The sequence below is a fragment of the Hippopotamus amphibius genome, chromosome 11, assembly GCF_030028045.1.
Source record: "Hippopotamus amphibius kiboko isolate mHipAmp2 chromosome 11, mHipAmp2.hap2, whole genome shotgun sequence".
In the NCBI taxonomy this organism is placed as follows: domain Eukaryota; kingdom Metazoa; phylum Chordata; class Mammalia; order Artiodactyla; family Hippopotamidae; genus Hippopotamus; species Hippopotamus amphibius.
Window position 1 is genome coordinate 24,097,476 of NC_080196.1, and position 21,319 is coordinate 24,118,794.

Below are 21,319 nucleotides of genomic sequence, written 5' to 3' on the forward strand. Positions count from 1 at the left end.
ACACTTTTCTGTAATCCTGTGGGTTTTCTCAGCCTAAGGCAAGAAATCACTAGCATAGCCTCTCACACCACAGTCCCATTCCAAACTATGTTCCACCTAATACCTCATGCTTCAAAGAGCACATTGTAACAGTCTTCAAAGCTGCCTTGGCAATGCAACAAATTTAACAATTTCCCTTGGCCATATTTTTCAGTAATTCTAGGGACTAATGCAATTATTGATGCTTCCAATTCAGCATGCTCTTCTGACTGACTTCGGGGTTGAGGGTGTGGGGATTAATCCTACAACTCAACAGTATACAAGTAACTACTGCCTCTCCCATTGTAAAAAGCCTACTGAATGTTAGGAAGAAAGCTACACTCTAGCATTCATTTTGAATTAGTTCTGCTGTATTAACTGTTCATAAGTATCAGTACTTATTAACAACAATTTATTTGACAAGTAACGTTGAGAACCTGCAGACTGTCCCTCAAGACGTGGTCACGGAAGAAGTCTGGACAACAGGCTCAGACTAGTTTAAATAAGTTGGGAGTGGGATCATCAGAAGGCTGGCATGGGATCCCTGGGGAACTGGCAGCCTCCGCAGTGTGGGGCTAGAAAGGGGAGCAACCCTTCCCCTCCAAGGCAAGGCACAGGCTATTTGGCAAGGAGAGACGAGTGGTGGAACCCCTCTGTCGGAGGAGTGCTCAGGGAGCCAGCGGAAGTGCATGCAACATTGGGACCACTCAGGCAACGTGAGTTACGAGGGCACTGCGAAGGTCGAGGGCTCAGGCTGTTCGCAGAGGCTTGTGGTTCACCTGGCAAAAGAACAGTGATGACTGTGAGAAGCAGGTACCCTGCTCTCCCAAGCTCCCGTCTGGATGAATGGGCTGCAGGGAGGAGTATTCTGCTTTTTTCTGGTACCCTACCTTCACCCCCCTTTGCCAAGCAGTCACTTAGATTCTTGTATAATTATTGAACTGCAAAGGGGTGAAGGGGGCCAGATCTCTGCTTGCACAGGCCCTCCTTAGCTTCCAATTATCCACAGCAGGACTCAAAAAGACTTCAAGGAACCCAGCTCAAAGGTCACTGATTTGGTCCAGTGCTTTTATTTATATATGCATTTTTTACTTAACACACTTTTTTTTGGTTGTTGTTTTTGTTTTGTTTGTTTTTGGCCATGCAGCATGTGGGATCTTAGTTCCCTGACCAGGGATCAAACCCACACCCCCTGCACTGGGAGTGTGGAGTCTTAACCACTGGACCGCCAGGGAAGTCCCTTAACACACTTATATAGTACTTACTACGTGCTAGGCACTGTTTTAAACACTGCAAATATTTACTTATTTAATCCCCTTAATTCAACAGGGTAGTTACTTTTATTAACCCAGTTTTAAGGTGAAGAAACAGGTGCAGAGAAGAGGAACTTATCCAAGGTCACAGGTAGCGTGCACTGGAGCCAGGATTCACACCAAAACAGTCTGGCTCTAGGTCCTGCTCTCTGATCTCTACCATAATCTACAGGTGAATAAACAGGCACCAAGAAAAGCAGTGATGTGCCTTGAAATTAATGGTCAACAGGCTGCAACCAGTTCCTTCTACTAGTGGGGTGACTAAGAGCACAGGCTCCAGAGACAGCTGGCCTGGGTTTGAAGCCCAGCTTCACCAGCTGTATGACATGGGCTAAACTGGAAGATCAGTTTCTTTACTTTGTAAAACCCTACATACCGCAAAGGAAGTTTGATTAAAAAAGTTTTGTAAACCATTTGTGTAGAACCTTAGCACACACTGGGTGTCCGGCACACAGAAAGCAATGAATAAACAAAAGGGGCCCCCAGGCCTCCTGGGTGCCGGCCCTGTGCTAGGCCAGCTGCGTCACATGCCACAGGAACCTGGTGATTCGGCTCCACAGCCCCCACCCTAGAAGCCCTCACCTGGGAGATGCTGACGCCTGTGAGTCTTTCCACGCTCTCTGGCAGGCGGCTCAGGATGTCCAGCACTTCCCCGGTCACTTTGGCTGCCCCCATGGCCCCACTTCCACTGGACACCAGTGTGATTTTACTGGCCGAGGTCAAGGGACCACTGATCTCCTCTGCCACCTGGTAGGTAAGATGCCCACTCAGCACCTGCGGTCTGACCACACCCATCCTCCTCAGACTCCTTCCTCTGGATTTTAAGACCCTTGTCCTTCTCTTCTGTGAGGATCACCCTTCCTCACTCTGGTCACTGGCTTGTAATTCCCACCCCCTAACCTACAGCCCCTTGCCTGGTTCTCCCCCAGCCCCTCATTTCCCGCACCCCTCATTCCCTCATCCTGTCCCTCCTCTGCTTTTGTCCACTCGACCCCCAGACCTGCGGCAGCTTCTCTAGCAGCATGTCCAACTGAGCAGCCTCCTGGTACAGCTGGAACGCCTCTGCCTTCTTGGCCATCTGCTCAGCCTCGGCCCGGGCTCGGGCCCCTATGGCAAAGGCCTCGGCTTCCCCACGCATCTGAGGAGGGTACGGGACACTTGGGGTGCTGATGGCGGTGGTTATTACAAGAAATCCCAGCACAATCCCCCCACTCCCTCCACAAGCCTGGCAAGAGGCACCTGCTAACTCACCCGCACAGACTCGGCTTCTGCCTCTGCCTGCATGATCAGCTGGGACCTGGGCAGAGAAGGGAGTGGAGGGAAGAGCTGAGGAAGAGCCCTTGCTCTGGGAGGACTCCACAGAAGGAGTACAGATAGAGGAGGCCTCAACTCTTCATCTGGGGGCACCCAGGTGGTGAAGGAGCCGGGAGAGGGGCCAGGGAGGGGTGTTTACTTCTCTGCCTCCGCTAGGCGCGCCAGCCTGTAGCGCTCAGCTTCGGCCGGCTTCCGCACTCGGGCCTCCAGCTCCTTCTCCCGGCGGGCGATCTCCTGCTCCTGCACTGCCACCTGCTGGGCCCGCTCTACCACCTGCACCTGGACGCGCTGCTCCTCGATCTGCTGCTTCGTCTTGGCCACCTGGGAAAGAGGGATGCTCAGAGTCAGAGCTGAAGAGCAAGTGCCCAGGAAGCAGGGAGGGACGTGAGGCCTGGGGCTCCAGGGCAGGATATAAAAATAGAGCAGGCATGTGCAGTCAGTCCCCGGGGACCCAGCCTGCCCAGGGGAGTCCATTTCCAGATTTCCAGTACAGACCCGAGGCATGGCCCGGGGGGGTGGGGTGGCCTGATCCTCCCTCTCAGAGCCAACATCAACAGTTAGGGCTGTTCCCCAGGTAGTCTCAGCTTCAGGACTGGACAGGGCTGGGAGCCAGCCCCTGTTCTCCCTCAGACCAGTTGAAGCGTCCCTCCACTGAGCTCCCCTATCACCCTGCTTCTCCACTGAGTCTCCCTCTGGAGTATGAGCACCTGGTGGGCACTGAGTGCGTGGTGGCCATCCTCCACCTCCAGTCGCACTCAAATCCATGCACTTCTCTCCACCTGGGTGGCAGTTACCTTAGTGCAAGCCACTGTCAACTCCTGAAAAGTTCTCTCACCAACTTTCTTTTGGGGGGCTGTGTGTGTCCTTTTCATTTTTATCTTTTGTACGTGGTCCAAATTCAAAAGAAAAAAGTAAACAGTGATAACAAAGGTTTCCTCCCCCCTATTTCTCAAGCCACCTGGTTGGGTCCCTTCCCTTGAAACAATCACCATGACCAGCTGGTTGTGTATCCTTCCAGGGATACTGTAAGCAACTACAAGAACACGTATACATAGACTTCCACTTACTTAGGCAGATTTCATTTTCTTATCCCTTGGAGAGTAGAGGGATCATTGCCAAGATGTCAGTGAGGAGACATTCGGGGGAGGAACACACTTCTTGCCTCACTGCTCCGGCTCAGACGTGCACCATCTTCCCTGCGGGGCTCATCAATACAAGAAACAGTGCCCCTGCCTTTACTGGGCTCAGCCGTTCACTCCAGAGGAAGGGTGCTTCTGGAGGAAGGGTGGCACCCTGTACTGTCTCTGACCCTAAAATTTCAAACCTGTTCCAAACTGGACTGGTTGCTCTTGGCCCCCAAGTGCAGCATCACCATGTTCCTGTGTTGGAGCCCACCCACCCCTCCTTCTCTCTCTTCTTTACACCCAACCTCCAGCAGCTCCCTCAGAAAGAGCATGTGGGCAGTAAGATTTTTCAGATCTTGCTTCTCGGAGATTTTCACTCCACTCTTCCATTTAAATGATGATTAGGTTGAGCACAGGTTACTAGGTTGTTATTAATTTTCCACCAGAATTTTGATGGCATTGCTCCGTGGGCTTCTTAAGAAATCTGAAGTCATTCTGATGCCTGACCCTTTGCTTGAGATCTGTTCATTCTCTCTGGAAGCTTTTAGTTCTTGTCTTTATTCTCAGTGCTCTGAAATTTCACAGTGGTGTTCTTCAAGGCAGACGTTTTTCACTCACTGTGTTGGGCACTTGGTGGACCATTTCAATCCAGAAAGTCAGATAAACATGTTTGAATCTTTTCACCGATGATTTCCTTCTGTTTTCTTTGTTCTGTTGGGTCTCCTGGACTGGGCTCTAATATTCTTTCCTAAAATTTTCCATCCGTTTTGTTGTATTTTCTGGGAAATTTATTAGAATTTCTCTTCCATCATGATTTTTTTTTTCATTTTTGCCATCTTATTAATTTCTAAAAGCTCTTTTTGTTTTCTATGTCCTGATTTCCTGGATGTGAATTATTCTCTTATCTCACTGAGGATATTTTAAGATTTCTTCTCCCTGCATAGTATGTATGCTTCAAATTGCTTTGCTCTACTTGTGGTTTTGGCCTGTTTTCCATGTTGCAGGATCCCGCATGTCAGGGGGTCCTTGCTTGCCTGCTCACATGGAGGAAGGTCTGAAACACTGAAGGGAAGCTCTGGGTATGTGGGTGAGGCTCGCTGGCTTTGAGCTTCACTCTATTGCTGGTGTTCAGCTGGTTTTCTGTGGGAATTATTGCATCTTTGGATGTGTTCCTGATGCATCTGTGGAGAGGTGTGTATTCCAAGTCCTCCTACTTCGCCGCCATATTTTCCTCCCTGTTGAACTTCACTCTAGGGTGACCTGGGCAGTCCACCTGCTGAGGAACCTCTGACCTAGCATCTTCAAGTCTTTCATACAGGATTGGTCATGTTCTCCAGAGCAGTCTTCTGATGGGGTGAGGGGTTAGGGGAAGCGGGCAGTATTCAACAGGCATACAGTATCTTCCTGCCCGTTACTGGTAAAGTACTCAGGCCCTCCCCTGTGTCTGGCTGGCCCCAGGTCACGTCCTCTGGTTTACTCTCATCAGATAATAAACCTCCAGAAGTCTACTGGGGCAGAGAAGGGAGCATTACCCAGAGGCAGGGAGCCAGAGAACTCTGAGAAGTCACTTTTTACCTGTTTCTCCTTATTTCAAAGGTCTTCATCACAGCTTCAGAGGCCCCTGGTGCTGCCAGCTCCCCAGCCTTAGATCATTTCACTGTTTTCTTCCCTGCAGCTTTGTGCTCAGCTGTCCAGACTTGCTTAGTCAATTACCACAGCTTTCCAGCTTGCAAAAGGATGCTATGATTTCTGTTCCTTCTGTTCCTGTTCTCTCCATCTTTTTTCGTTTCCTTTTTTTTTTTTAAATCACCCTATGTGGATTTAATGAGGGATTTAAGGAGTGCAATTAGCTGCATAAATGCAATCCATCATCTTTGATTTTTTTTTAGATATTTCATTAATTTTATTTCAGCATTGGGTATCAGATTTTGAATTCAGATACATACACATACGAGTAACCTCTCAGTTATTGGATAAACCTTAAATTTGTATTAGGAAAAAATCCGTTGTGAAAATGCATAAATGCTATATGTATGCAACCAGACCCTAATTAAAAAATGGTAGTTAATTAGGTAGATAATAAGGCAAATTTTCTTAGTATTTTAAAGCCCAACTTGACTTTTCATGTGCATACACTGGAAACCCTTTCACAAAATCCATCATCTTTGAAAAACCTTCTAACTCATCTCCCTGCATCCTCTCTTCTCTTTTGACAATCAATTCTCCACACAGCAGTTGGACTGATCCTTGTAAAAATGTAAATCACACCAGAGCGCCTCCCCGCTTAAAGTTCTCCAATAGCTTCCCATTGTGCTTCGAATCTTCTAAATCTCCATCATGGCCACCTGAACCCTACGAGGCCTGGTCCCGCCTGCCTCTCCTCACTCATAGCACACCAGCCATACTGGATCAGAAACCTCCTTTCTGTTCCTGGGACACGCCCAGCTCTTTCCTACATCAGGGTCTTTGCACGTGCTAGTCCCCCGGCCTAGTCACTTGCCACATAGTTATTTAAATCAAAATTTAAAAAATTTAAAATTCAGGTCCTCAGTCACACGAGCCACATTACAAGTGCTCAACGTCACAGATACAGAGCATTTCCATTACCACAGAAAGTTCTATTTGAACAGCACTGGACTAGAATGTTCTTGGCCTGCAACTCTTTACATTGCGGACTCTTTCTCCAGGGTTTCTCTCTGATGATCAGAGTGTATACACCTGTATACAGAGTGTGTACATGTATCTCACATATCACTTCCTCACCAAAGCTTTCTCTGATCACCCCTGACCTAATAGAGTACCCCCCCAACAGAGTACCACCTATTTATTTCCTTTATAGCTCAACATAATTAGAGACAGTGGAGGTTATTTGCTTATTAGTTGTTTCTTGTATTATAATGTAAAGCTCCATGAGGGCAGGAGTCTTATTCTGTCTCATTCATACTCATATGCTCACCTCCAAAGCAATGCCTAGCACACAGGAGGCATTTAATAGATACCTGTTGAATAAATCCTTATTTCCCTAGCACCTAGCACAAAGCCTGGCTGCCACAAAATGAGGAACTAATAAAAGCTGAACAGAACACAAACCAGCCCACCCCTTTGCAGACAAGGAAAGCCATGTTGAGAAGATTAAGGACCTTCTCCCTGGGTGGGTTAAGTTCCACCCAAGTTGATGGTTTCCACTACGTTAATGCTTCTCAAGCTCCAATGTGTATCAGCACATGAATCACGTAGGGATTTTGTTAAAATACAGATTCTGACTTGGTCAGTTGGGCTGGAGCATCAGATTTTGGATTTCTAACAAGCTCCCCAGGGATGCTGATGTTGCTGGGAGGTAGAGCACATTTTGAGTAGCAAAGTACTATGCCACACTCAGGTACCTGTCAAGCTACCCAGAGATTTAATATCGCAACTAAAAATGTGTTGCACTTCATGATTTCACCATGTACCGACTCTTGGCAAAAATGAATTTCATAATATTGCTATCCTTTGGGTAAAGGTCTCAAAGTACTGTTGATTCTTGTTATTTATGATAGTTCTGTCTTATAAAGTAGCTGTAAACAATGCATTAACAAATACTTATTTTGTTCCTAAGGGAAATACAGGGTTATGTTCCTGTGAGCCTCTGGTCATAACAGATCAACAGATCCATATATACCCTTTTTTTTTTGGCCAAGATACATGGCATGTGGGATCTTAGTTCCTTGACCAGGGATCGAACCTACACCTCCTGTACTGGAAACTCAGAGTCTTAACCACCGGACCACCAGGGAAGTCCTATACATCCTTGTTTTATGTGTTTCTGCTTAAAGACACCATATGTAATGTATTTGTTGATCATTAACAATGAACTCATGGCCAACACACTATAACTCATGCCTGAAAGAAGCTTATCTAACACACATATCTTCTCCATTAGGCACATCACAGCCTTCTTGCGCTTAAGAACACTGGACGACACTTCAGCATTACACTTGGAGGCACTGTAAACTGTAAAATCACCAAAAAAGAGCACAAAAGTGCAAAAAATGTGGAAGTGAGTATACTGTGAAAATGACATTGTTTACAGTATGAGCTGAAACAAGAAGGCAGAACATCTTCCTGTTCAACCTCAACTGGGAAACACATATCAGGCAACTCAAATTGTTCTCCGCTCTGTGCATGTCTGCAAATGGTCAGCAGTACAAAAAGTACTGGTTCTGGGGCAACCAATAAATTTTAGTGATAAGACAAATTCTCAAATACAGGATCCACAAATGATAAGGATCGACTGCACCCCCTGCATGATCAGGGTCTCCATGTCTCATTTCGTGGGATTCAAAGCCTAAGCCCACCCTTTCCTTCCTCACACCTTTCTGGGATCACCAGAGCTGCTGTGAGCCCATGGAGTAGCCCTGTGCAAACTAGAAAAAGGCACCCCTTCCTCTGGGTGGATACAGACCCATTCACCCAGGCCCTGTGCACAGCTTGGTGAGTGCAGCATGGCTGGATCTTAGCTCTGATTTACCCCCTCACCCAGGTGCCCTTGCACAGGGCACAACCTGCCCCAAGCCCATGATCAGCCCTATCAAGCATATCCTTTCCGAGCCTTTACTTTGCTTTTCAGCTGAAATGTTTAGGTCTTTTAAATCTTCCCCATATGCAGGAGTTGGATCAGAAATGGAGGGCCAGTATTAATAAGGGGATCAGAGTTAGAATGTGAGACAGAGTGGTGGCCTGAGAAGAACCGGGAGGGAGTGAAGTCCGGCCTGGCCACCGGGCCAGCAGGGGGCTCTGACCTGAAGCTGATAGGCCAGGTCAGCCTGTGCTCGGCGGGTGTTGACCTCGATGTCATATGCGGCCTTCTTGAGCTCGTAGTCCCTCTGTGCCTTGGCCATCTCGATCTCACTCAGGTACTGAGCAGACACCTTTTCCTGCTTGGCTTTGGCCTCCTGTCCATGCAGAGATCAGGTAGGGAGTCAGAGTAGAGAGAGGAAGGCCCCAGGGAGACAGCCTGCTCTCCATCAAGCTCCTCTGTCTTCACCCCAGACCTGGCCTCATTTATGTCCTCTGTCAACCCTGCTCCAGCAGGCCCCATGCCATCCCCTCTCCCACCAGGTGCACAATAGGCCCACGGTGACCCCCCAGATCTCTCACCCGGATCCCAGCGTCTCTCTTGGCCTCCGCTTCCCCAATCCGAGCATCTTTTTGGACTTGAGCTGTTCGAGCCTTCCCCAAGGAGTGCAAATAGTCCTGTGGGAGAGTTGCAGATATCACACTCCTTGGTAGGGTTTAACAGATGGGAGCAGGGAAGTGGGGAGGAGCAACTGCCTAGGTTTACCTGATCATCGTGAATGTCCTTCAGGGTGTAGCTGACAACACTAATGCCCATGTTGACCAGGTCTGAGGAGGCCACTTTGAAAACCTGCTCTGAGAATTTCTGCCTGTCCTTATAGATTTCCTAGGATAACACAATGGAGAGAAGAAGGAACATAAGCTTTCAGATCCTCTGACCATCGTCTCCTACAGACTAGCTTGGTCCTTAGGCCCCTTTCACTCTGGCATCCCTTCCAGATCTTCCCCTGCCCTCAGGCCCACCTCCACAGTCATGTGGGCCATGATAGCCCTCTGGTGGCCTTCCAGCGTCTCCAGAGCGATGTGGGCAATCTCAGCCTCCGTCTTGCCCAGGAACATCTGACAGGCGGCTGCCAACATCTCCTTGTTTTGGCCCTGGATTTTCACCTGTAGCCAGAATAGGGTTAGGGAGGATGTGGTGAAGCTTTCATGAAGGTAGGGAGGAGGCAGTGACAGTCAAGTGCCTTGGGGATCCCTGGAGAAGCTAAGACTAGCAGAGAAATTTCTCCATAGGCAGAGGTAGGGAACAGAAGATACTTAATGTCTGGGGACAGAGAAGGTGATATGGGAGTGGACTTTGGGGGAAAGGCTCTGAAAGCCTCACCTGGGCAATGCCAGTGACTGAGATGGGGACCCCATGGCGCGTGTAAACCTTTTCACTCTTGACATTGAGGGTCAGTGTGTTGAGAGAGATCCTAGGGGAAAAAGAAGGGGTGGACAGTGTGAAAAGGAGGAAAGAGACAAAACGGGGCTTGCCTTTCCCTAGTTCTCTTGTTACCTACCTCTGGATTTGCTGGATGCAGGGCAGGACAAAGACACGTCCTCCAGCCACCATGACAGGGGGGCTCCGGCAGAATCCTGCAAGGGGAGGGGCCAGTGAGCTGTGGTGGCCGCTGGCCACGGTAGAGCTGGAATGTGGAAGACAGAACTGGGGAAGGGAGCGGGGAGCAATCCCCACCAGGAAATCTGGGAGCTGGCAGGGGCGGGGGGCAGTGCGGGCCTTGGAAGGACAGCAACATGGAATGATCACAAGCGGTTGTCTTGCAGCCACCGGGGGTAGGGTGGGCAGAAGGCTTGGCGCTGGGGAGCTGGTAGGGAGAGGCGGAAGGGACCTCTGCAGGGACTTGGGGGTCACTGGCTGAGCAGAGAACAATACTTACCGGAGACCACCATGGCCTCATTCGGGCCACAGGTGAAAAACATGGCTCAGGCTGGAGCTGGAAGAGGGGAGAGAAAGCCTTTGGCGGATGGGAAGGGGCGCTGTGGAGTCCACAGGAGCGAACCCTTTCGCTTTCCTGTCAGTCCCGCCCAGCCTGCAGACAACGCGGCCCAGTCCCTTCCGCACCCACGGATCTGCTAAGGCTATTCCCTGTGAAATTTCGCAGACACCCAGCGACTCCCAGCCCCTTGCCGCGCCCCACCTTCAGCGACGGCGGTTTCTCCCTTATCTGATAAAGCGCTCCCAGCCCTTCGAGGCCTCCAGACCCTTGCGCCACCCATCCCGCTCCTCCAGAGCCGGCTCCATCTCCCCTCCCCCACCTACCTTCCCGGAGCAGGCGGCTGCCGGGCCGGGGAGCGGGGCAGGGCGGGGCCGCGCAGGGGACCTGGGAGCCGAGCAGGGACCACTAGCGCACGGCCTTCCTGGGAGGTGGGCCGGCGCTGCAGCCCGCGCCCCCAACCCGGCCGCACCCTGTTGCCGCGCCAGACGCGACCCCGCCCCCGCGGCGGACCAACCCACCTCTCGGCCCGCCCCTTTCCCGGCAGGCCCCGCTCAGGTCCGCAGCCACCCGGGCTGCAGAGACAGCCGGGGCAGGGACAGCCCCCGCTTCACCGCCCTTCCGGGGTCCGCAGCCCCGCCCAGTCCACCCCACGCCCCACCCCGCGGGACGTGACCTCGGTGGATGCGGCACTCCGGGGCGAGGGAGATTGACTCATTGCGGATTTGCCCTGAGAGAACTAACAGGGAAAACCGCAGACTGGGCAACGAACGACAGCATCCGGTCACAGGATGCTGGGTTCCGTGGCTCCGGGACCAGGGGCTCAGGGACCCGGGGAGGAGCGCCCGCTGGGGACTTGGCCACGGCTCCTCCGGCCGGGCCCTGGCGCTCGAAGGCCATGAGGGGTGGGGAACCGCCGCTTGCAAAGAGACACTCACATGACTGCTGACAGTAAGTCAAGTTTATTTGTGTTCACAGAACATACCGGGCGACCCCATAGCCGCCCTCTGACAGCCCACCGACCCCGCAGCCACCCGTTGGGGGCAACTTCGAGGAGATCGAAGGCCAAGGACCTTATTCCCAATGGTCCGCCGAAGCCTCACGCAGTAGACTCCAGAGTTGAGATGTTGGAGGACTGAGTCTGTCACCCGCTAAACCTACTACGACCCACCACCGTCCTTGACTCCCAAGCCGGGAGCCTTCTCGGACCCGGGTTTCCTCCGTCCCTCTTCCCAGCCTCACTCAATTCTGGGCGCCGGCCTCCACCAATCCCACAGAGCCCAATAAATACCCAGAGATCTGCATTTGCAGCAAGGAGCACATCTCGCACCTCTGCATAAGTTAAAATAAATATTACATACACCCCTCCATCACCTAAGGGGGCATACATAAATACATATAAATATTATTAGGAGCAGTGAGAAATAAGTTAACGACGCTCTCCTTCCCCACCCGGCCTAGCCCCGGGCGTGTCGGTGCCTGTCTCTCCCAGGCTCGGGCTGGCGTCTCCGCTGTAGTGTTCTGAGTGCGAGTTGCCTCGGGAGTCCCAGTTTGGGATACGCTCTCGCGCACCAGGTGCACCCAGTGTTTTTCAGATTCTTTGGGGGCGTGGGCAGTCCCGGTTAGAAGGCGGCCGGGTGTTGCTGGAGAAAAGTGCTGAGGTCCAAAGCGTAGTCCGAGGGCTCCAAGGTCAGATTAAGGGGCTCGAGGACCGGGGGCGCAACGGTGGGCGCGGGGGATGGCGCGCTGGGGATGTCTTCCTGGGCCAGGGGTGCCGACACACCCTCTTCAGCCATCAGGATCTGGCAGAAGATGATGGTGAGCAGGAGAAAGAGCAGCCTTTTGGCAGGGTTCGGATCCTCGACTGGCAGCTGACGCCGGACCTGAGGGGAGATGACAAAGGGAACAGGTCAGAGCCCCGGCGTCGGACGGTTCACCCTGCTCTTCCCCCGGGATGTCCACTTGGGCGACACTCACCACTCGTGGGTAGAGGACCCTACGGCTGCGCTTTCGGTGCCCGCGGAAGGCGCTGGGGCGCGCGGCGGGGGCCGCCGCGGGCTCCGGGAGAGGGTCGAAGGTGAAGATCTCGGGACCGGAGCCCCGTCGGGGTCCCGGGCTGGTAGCGAGGACCGGGGTCGGAGCTCGCAGGACAGTCATGGTGGGGAGGGAGCTGCGAGAGTGACACATTGTGCGCGGAGCTGAGCAGAAGGACGAGTGACCCCGCAGTCCTGCAGAGCTAGTTATGTACCCGGAGAACTGGGCGGGCCCTTCTCAACTCCACCCGCTGCTGGAGAGGTTGGCCTGTCGGCTGGAAATTCCGAAGTTTAAGCAAAGGGAGGGGGTGGAGACTTGGCCGGTGCAACTGTAGGCACCTAAGTGTGTGTTGTGTGTGAGTTGTGAGTGGAGGCGGATGAAATCCCGGACTGTGGATTGCGGGCACATGTCAGGACATGTGGCAGCTGGAGAGGGGCCCACAGGCAGTTTGAGACAGTTCAGCCACAAGCCCCATCTCTGGGTAGGCAGGAAGGATTACAGAAGGAAGTCTGGCCATCCTGCAAAGTCAAGGAACCACAGTTAAACGTGCACATTCACACGTTTGTAGGGACAGAAAACACACAGCCTAGGAGGGAGGTCACTACAGAAATAGCCAAGATGCCTAAGAGAAATGAACACACTAGCACACACAGGCACAACCCTGCCTGCGTTAGCGCGTGCACGCGCGCACCCACATACACACACCACATTGTAGAGGTGGAAAATTTTCTCCTTTCCTTCTAGTTTCTTTGGCTGGTCTAATAATTAAGTCGACATAGGACAGATTAACAGGAGAAAACAAATTTAATTGCTTACTTACAGGAGCCCATGAAGACTGGAGACTCAAAGGCAGTCTGGCAATTGAGGCTTATATGCCATGTTGAGCTAAGGAATGGAAAAGTGGCCTGGGGCTTGAAGGGGAAGTGGATAATTCACAGGAAGATGAGAAGAGCAGATGTTTGCTAATTAGATGTTTACCCTGCCAAGTAGGTAAAATCTTTCGGATGAAAGCTATCTCTGGGCCAGGCCCCCTACCTAAAGTATATAGGCAGTTAAGGGAGAGGTAAAAAAGCTTTTCCTGAGTCTGCTGGGTCTTGATTGCCTTCAGCTCCAAATAATCCACATGCCAAAGTGGCACATTTTGGGGTGGCATATTCTGCTCCCCTTCAATATGCACATAACACACACACACACACACACACACACACACACAGAACAAAGGTGCAGAGACTGTACAGGAGCAACCCAGCCATGTGCAGAAATGTTCATATGTGGCTGGAGCAGAGGACCACAAAATACAGAGGCGAGAGGTTAGAAGCCACCTGGATTTGTTTATGTGAAGAACATTTAAACTGTGAGCCATTATGCAAATGCTGTGGTGATGATAATAGCTCAAAACATTTTCATAACTGCCTTAGAGACACCGTTCATGGACACAGAATTTAACATCTTTTGAGCATTCAACAGGGCCAGACACCCTGTTAAAAGGTTCTGTTGAGTACTGAGGTAGGTTTCAGCGTGTGTGCTGCTGAGCAAGCCAAGTGCTTTATCTAAAGCAAGCTCATCAGGTTCTAAGAAAATGGAAGACTAAGTCTAAAGGGGACCCAATAGAGCTACTGTTGCTGTCTGTCTAATCAATCACGTGAGGCATCAGGGAACAATGGCATTTGAGATGACCTTAAACAGTGGGTGGGATACCACAGAGTCAGATGTGGAAGATGACTGAGAAAGAGAATGGAATCAGCAAAGTCCTTGAGCTGGAAAAGTACAGGATGTGTTTGGGGAATCACAAGAAAAACAATCAAACTCAGGATAAGTTTCCCGTAAAGGGGTAGTGATGAAACTCAGCAGGACCCTATGGGGCCCTTTTGGGTACCAAAGCCTTTCCGTGTCCCATGTTTCTTGTTTGTTGTCCCATGTTTCTTGAAAAAGGCTTCAGCCTCCTAGACCTTCCCTGGGTTCCAAAGGGCAGATTTCAGTTACTAATTAGGGAAGGAAGGGAATGCAGAAACAGAAGAGGAGCAGTCAAGAAACAATAGTGCAGGACTTCCCTGGCAGTCCAGTGGTCAGTATCCAAGCTTCTGCTGCAGGGGGCACAGGTTTGATCCCTGGTAGGGGAAGGTCCCGCAGACTGCACAGTGCAGACAAAAATTAAAAAAAAAAAATAGTGCAGATAAAGCAGGATCCCGGTTCCTTTTCAAGGGATATACATAATATATCTTTGAGTTCTTCTATAGAAACTAAGGCCCCCACTCAACTGGAGGATGGTAACTTCAGGCTGAGCACAAGATTCCTGGAGCACTGCCCCTGTTACCTCACCACCAACCAATCAGATGAACGTCACACACCCTGCAGCACTCACCCTATAAATTTTGCCTATAAAAACTTTTCCCCAAAACACCATCATGGAGTTCAGGGTTTCTGAGCACAAGCCACCCATTCTCCTTGCTCGGCCCTGCAGTAGCTCTTTCTCTGCTCCAGCCTCTGATGTTTCAGTTTATTTGGCCTCACTGTGCATTGGGCACATGAACTTTGTTCCATAACAGTGTCTTCAAAAGCTCATTTCTTCCTCTCCAAACTCATTTTAACCCCTCTTCTCTTACGCTGTGCTCTGCCACCCAGGGCCTCCTCCTTTCAGTTCCCAGGACTTGCCAAGCTCTTTCTCACCTTAGGTCCTCTGCTTAAATGGCTCTGCCCTGGCACTTGCAGTTTTTGGCACCTTCTCATCCTCATCATGAAACAGGAGGGAAGGGGGCAGGGCATAACCTTTAAAAGAATGACATAGCCCTTGAGGATCCAAATTTTGCCTTTAAAAACTCTTCTCTGAAAACCATTGGGGAGTTGGGGGAGGGGGGGGCGTTGAGTGTGAGCTGCCTGTTCTTGCTTGGCACTTCCATAAACCTTTCTGTGCCCCAAACTCCAATATTTCAGTTTGTTTGGCCTCAGTGTGCATCAGGCACAGGAATCTAGGTTTGACAACAGTGGAAGTGATGATGGCTGGAAAGGAACTGGGCAGTGAGGAGAGCTTAGCTGTCAGGCCAGGGGACTGGGTTTGACTCTAGACTGTGGAGCTCGTGGGTCATGGAATGACATCAAAGGGGGGCAAGTTCAAAGCTGAGAACTGAGTGGGACAAGGAGTATGCCCTGAATGGCGAGACACTGAGGCAGAGACAGGAAACTATTAAAGAAGTTTGGGTAGAAGGAAACAAGGGCCTGAAATGGACTGTGACACAAGGAACTAAGAGGAGGGGTGGCTTTAAGAGACATTCCTAGCATAAGATTACCAGAATTTAGTAATAAGCTGGGTAGCATGAGAGTCAGGAAGCATGGAGAGTGGGGGTACTGACAGCAATAGAATGAAGGGACCAAAGCTGACTGCATGGATTTGAAATGAATCTGGCACAGAGCTTTGTACCAGATCATATTATGCCTGGTGCACAGGATGAGCACATGTATGACCTCTTCCATTAGAGGCTGTGTCACACATGTCTTTGTGTCTTCCATAGAGCCCAGCAGGGTGCCTTGCATGTAATAGTTGTTCAATAATCTTGATAAATGAAAGATGAAAACGCAGAACTAAAAGTGCACATACAGTACACATTCTAGCTGGATCACCCTAAGCTTTCGAGACAGGCATACACTCCTTCAAATCCCACACAAGAATTTATAACATTTTAAGAAAAGCTGGGACAAGTCTTAGACAGACACCAAACAAGGAACACCTAAGGGCATTTCTCAATTAAGGATGTGTGGGGATGCAAATAAGGGAACAGCCCACAATTGGGCTATAAACAGAGACATTATTGCTGTATATACTATTGCTTCCTGAGCTTATATGTTGCTTTATTTTACACCCACCACTGCTGTCTAAACACACACGAAACTTTCAGCACTACACACTTCTTCCTGGTGAGATATAAAACAACCTCCTCTACAAACAAAGACACATCTCTTTCCCACATCTGCCTTTCACACCTGCCATCATCTTTACATTTACACCCAAGCACAGTGAGCCTATCCACCTCCTACACCCTCGTTCCAAGGCAACCTGCACACTACACAGCAATCAACATAAATACATGATGATTTACATGTGTGGACAGGCTCACATGCACACACAGACATAAATTGGGGATGGGGAAGACTGATGTTGGAAGAATACTGCTCAATGGGAGAAGGGGAGAGTCACCCAGGGTCAGGAATGCATAACTTGTTTATGATGGAAAGTTTCTCCAGGGCATTAGGCAGGGGAGGGGAAATGAAAGGGATGTCAGGATCCTGTTTCACACTACTTCCCATATCTGGAATCTGGGCCTCCAGCTGGACCTGGTTATCTTCACTGTCCTCCTGGCACAGAGAGACCTTTCTTTGTGGCAAAGCCAGAATGGGACCAAGAGAAGAACCAGAGAGCCCAACAGCTTGCCATTCCTTCTCAAGCAATCCCATCCCCGTTCCTGGGACCCTAAAAGAGCCAGGGTTCGGCCCCACCCCCTCCCTGCCACACAGGAAGCTGGGGAAGGTTGAGAGTGAATCATTAAGCCAATGACAGGGTGCAGGGGGGTGGGGGTGGGGGCCAGCGGAAGAGTTGTGGCCAGAAATGGCCAGGGGCTGAGATCAGCAGCTGTGCCGGTTCTCACTGCCCTAATCCTAGGGAAAGCCCTTTGCCCCTTTCCATTTCCAGCTCTCCTCATTTCCTCCCTATCTGCCCAAGATCACCAATTTCCTTCATTCCCCTCCTTTGACCCATGTTCTTGACCTCCCACTAACCTCTTTCTTGGCCCCTTGTTTGTTTCCTTCTTCTTGTTCACTACAGTAGGGACCCATTTTATGTATTTGTTTACTTTTTGTTGTTGTGTCTTTCCTCCACTGGAATATCCTCTCCACGAGTGTACAGGATCACATCCTCTCTTTTCCTCATGGTACTCTGTGGTTTCTCTAATACATTGCCTTTCACCTAGTAGGGGCTTAATAAATATATATATATATATTTTTTTAATTGAAGTACAGTTTATTTACAATATTAGTTTTAAGTATACAACATAGTGATTCAATATTTTATAGATTATACTCCATTTAAAGTTATAAAAAATAAGGGCTGTATTTCCCTGTGCTATACAATACATCCTTGTCGCTTATCTTTTTTATACCTAGTTGTTTGTATCTCTTAATCCCATACCCCTATCTTGCCCCTCCCCCTTCCCCTCTCCCTATTGGTAACCACTAGTTTGTTCTCTGTATCTATGAGTTGGTTTCTGTTTTGTTATATACATTAGTTTTATTTTTTAGATTCCACATATAAATGATAACATAGAGTATTTGCCTTTCTCTGTCTGACTTATTTCACTAAGCATGATACTCTCTAGGTCCATCCACATTGTTGCAAATGGCAAAATTTCATTCTTTTTTATGGCTGAGTACTATTGCATTGTATATATACACCACATCTTTATCCATTCATCTATTGATGAACCCTTAGGTTGCTTCCATGTCTTGGCTATTGTAAATAATACTGCTATGAACATGGAGGCGCATGTATCTTTTCAAATTAGGTTTTTGTTTTCTTCAGATATATACCCAGGGGTGGAATTGCTGGATTATATGGTAGTTCTCTTTTTGCTTTTTGAGGAACCTGCATACTGTTTTCCATAGTGGCTGCACCAATTTACATTCCCGCCAACCGCGCACAAGTGTTCCCTTAGTAAATATTCTTAAATCCATCTCCTCTGAGGAGCTACCCTTCACCCCCAGAGGTGTCTGTTTATACAGCTGTGTCTCTTCAGAGGCCCCTACATTTCCTCTTCAAGGAGGAAGCTGAGGGATGCTCAGCTGTGGCTCAGGGTGACCTGCCATTGAATCAGGAATAACTGTGCAGTTGATGAAAGGCAAAGCCCTAGCCCTCACCCTTTATAAGTGACATAAGTGTGAGTCATGCCTATTGCCCCACCTGGAATACTTCTGCATTGCTGACCACAGGCCAGGATAGGGGACAAAGGTTTTGAGAAGGAGGCAAAATGGGCAGAGGAGAGGGAGACAGATATCTGGAAGCAGGAGCTTCTGAGAAAGGGAAGCAGGGATAGTTGGATGGAGCCAGGCTCTTGTGGTCAGGGAATGAAAACGGAAAGCTCTCAGCTGCACCTAACATTAGTAGATGCTCAATAACCATTTGTTGACTTGAGATGGGTTTGAGATAGAAGGGAAACATGGGGTAGCAAAAAGAGTATAGTATCTTCTAGTGGCATTAGAGGAAAGTGGGTTTAAGTACCAGCTTTTGTCCTTATTAACTATGAAGTATTGGGCCAGCTATGTAACTTCTCTGAAAATGTTTCCTTAATTGAAACATGGGCCAACTGGCCTTAAGGTTGTTGCAAGGATTAAGAGTATGAATAGGCACAAAGTAGGTGCTTTTTCCATAGTGGCCATTATTATGATTATGGGAGGAGGGGCTGCTTTGGAGCAGATGTGGAGAGTAGTGAACTAACCCAGGAGTAGGAGACCAGAATGAGAAAATAGCCTCCAAGTGCTAAGATCATCAGGGGATACAATTTCTCTTTCTCTTTTCATCCTCCCTTCCCTCCCTCTCCATTTTGGGTAGGTTTTGTGGCTTTTTCTTTTCTCCAGAGAAGCAGAGACTTCTACATTCCTAGTTCTTGTTCAGCCAATGAGAATGATTATAAATACCTTTCCCCTGGCTACCATATACACACACATTTTAGCCAGAACAATTTTTGCCAGAGGCATGGGGGAGGGCAGTGGTGAGTTCTAGGCAGCAAGTTAATAAATGACCCCCCAAAGACTTTCATCTGGGCCTTAGGAGGGCCAAGATCAGGCCCTGGCAATTTTCCTTGACGCAAAAGGATAGCAAGGGTGCCTGGAGCCCCAAGCAAGGTCACAAAAGAACACAATATTCCCTGCCTTGGATCCAGCCCAGCCCAGTCCAACTCAGCCACACTTCCCCAGAGGCTGCTGAGAGTGGGGAGCTGGGAAGAGAACCCAGCATCCCTGTTCTGGTCCAACACTGGCTTCCTAGGACCCCAGGGTTGTGGCTCCTCCCTTTGGCCTCAGTTTCCTTCTCACCAGATTATAACTCCTTGAGAGAGGACTTTATCCATCTTGTTCATCAGTCTATTTTCAGTGTCTAGAGCAAGACAGGCTGCCTGAAAGGTTAGAAACATAGGGCTCTTTAATTCATTACTGTTAGAGTTGTTCATGGGGGAATCTCTCTGTAGATTGCTCCAAAGTCAGCACTGGAGAATATGATGGAGATTTAATTCAAAGCATAATCATGCGGAGGGGGCAGGAAGTGCAACAAATAAAGTATTTCCCCTTTTGTCCTGCCTTTTCAGACACGCTGTATTTACTGAATTAGTTGATCTGTAAAGCCAAGGCCTTAGATTAAAGGCTCTCGAATGGGCCTCCCTCCCCTGCAGCTCAGTGATTCAGCAGCGTCTCCCCTGTGTGTTCAAAAGTTAGCCATGCCTCCCTCCTACCGCCAAAGCAGCTGCCATAGGCCCTTTTCTTTGAAGAAGATTGGGAGGGGCCCAGGCCCCGCCCAGAGAGGCCTCGGGGGCGGGGCGGGTGCTCCCGGCTGGCCGGCCTCCAGCGCGAGTGGGGATCGCGTGTTGGGACTCGGGCTGGATCGCCTGCCAAGGGGTGAGCCCTTAGGCGGTTTTCTGGGAAGGGTAGATGCCCTGTGTGACTCAGAACCAAGTTAGGGAAAAAACAAGCTCACTCAATCGCTGGCACCCTCCCGGTCTGGCCTGGCTTTGACCATGAGCTCATGAAAGAGGAAGCTGGGCCGGGCTGGCCGGTAGCCCTGCTTTCCCTCATATTCTCTCTCCATCACTCACGGATTCCCTAGAGTGTCTGGGCCTCATGCTACCGTCATCCTGGCTCTGGGGGCCCTGGCCCTTTTATGACACTCTCTCTTCCCAGACCATTGGTCAGTTGTTTCCCCAGGTTGGAAATACCACCCAGCAGGGGGGTAGGGGATTGCTCACAAGGGGAGGCTGAAAATATCATGCGTCTCTTGCCTCTGATGATCTTCTCCACTGCAGACCATGACCACTTGGGTTTGCTCCTGTGACCACTGCGTCTCCCACACAGGCCAACTGGTGCTAACCCTCAGAGCCCGAATGAAGAGGTTGCCTGGGAGCTAGGGTTCCCCAGTTCAGGAAAGAAACAGAGGGTCCCAAAGTACTGGGCAGCTGGGCCACCTTCAGGGCTGATGTATCCTAGTTGAGACCCACTTACCTAATACTTTTGGTATTCAGAACAACACACTACCAGAAAGGCACACGATTTCAATGGAAATGATGACAAGGATGGGACACAGAGAACCTTCCTAACTCTTCTCCCTCCATTCCATCTTCTATCTTCTATACCTTCCCCAGAGCTTTCTTTTTTTTTGGCCGAACTGCGTGGCTTATGGGATCTTTGTTCCCCGGAACCTGTGCCCCCTGCAGTGGAAGTGCGGAGTCCGAACCACTGGACCACCAGGGAATTCCCTCTCCAGAGCTTTCTTGTTAAAAGATGGACTTGACCAAGTCAGTATCTGGGTTGGTAACGTCAGTGCTTCCAAACTCTCTAGTGGGGCTGACACTGGCTTCCCAACCCGAAGCAGGCAACTTTACAGGCTTCTCTCTCAGTTCCCCCAGTGCTTTCCCTGTGCCCTAAGCTAAGGCACCATATACGATTTTATACCTTTTCTCATTCACTCCAAACTCTTACCCGTTGGACCCTTCACATGCTGTTTTCTCTCCAACCTCCTGGGAAAACTGTGCCTGTGACTCCTTCATGTAGAATTAGTCCAGCTACTTTGTACATAAATCTCTAGGGGCATCAAACAGTATATTATAGACATTTTTCTGTTGATCTTTCTGATTGCTTAGAAGTGCACCTGGCGTTGTGATGCAGTCATTTTGACGCCAAGGGCCTTTTGACAAGGCCCCCTAAAGTTATTAAA

At 49.8% G+C, this 21,319-nt stretch overlaps 2 protein-coding genes across 4 annotated transcripts; both read right to left on the minus strand.

The window, feature by feature from the left end:
• Positions 1–403: 403 nt before the first annotated feature.
• FLOT1 (flotillin 1) lies at positions 404–10,818 on the minus strand. 3 transcript variants are annotated; one of them, XM_057699238.1, is made up of 13 exons: positions 10,650–10,816; positions 10,267–10,323; positions 9,889–9,964; positions 9,711–9,801; positions 9,350–9,493; positions 9,093–9,212; positions 8,909–9,004; positions 8,551–8,703; positions 2,785–2,966; positions 2,583–2,628; positions 2,332–2,469; positions 1,914–2,078; positions 404–797 (listed from the first exon to the last, which is right to left on the minus strand). In XM_057699238.1, the coding sequence occupies exons 2-13, from the start codon at positions 10,307–10,309 to the stop codon at positions 768–770; spliced, it is 1,284 nt and encodes a 427-aa protein (XP_057555221.1). In that variant the 5' UTR covers positions 10,310–10,323; positions 10,650–10,816; the 3' UTR covers positions 404–767. The 3 variants fall into 3 exon arrangements, with proteins under 3 accessions (XP_057555221.1, XP_057555222.1, XP_057555223.1); XM_057699239.1 differs by lacking the exon at positions 10,650–10,816 and adding an exon at positions 10,528–10,642; XM_057699240.1 differs by lacking the exons at positions 1,914–2,078; positions 2,332–2,469 and having other exon boundaries at positions 10,650–10,818.
• A 451-nt stretch (positions 10,819–11,269) lies between these two features.
• IER3 (immediate early response 3) lies at positions 11,270–12,583 on the minus strand. The gene is made up of 2 exons (XM_057699241.1): positions 12,301–12,583; positions 11,270–12,206 (listed from the first exon to the last, which is right to left on the minus strand). Exons 1-2 carry the CDS (start codon positions 12,508–12,510, stop codon positions 11,946–11,948), a joined length of 471 nt encoding a protein of 156 aa, XP_057555224.1. The 5' UTR covers positions 12,511–12,583; the 3' UTR covers positions 11,270–11,945.
• Positions 12,584–21,319: the final 8,736 nt, after the last annotated feature.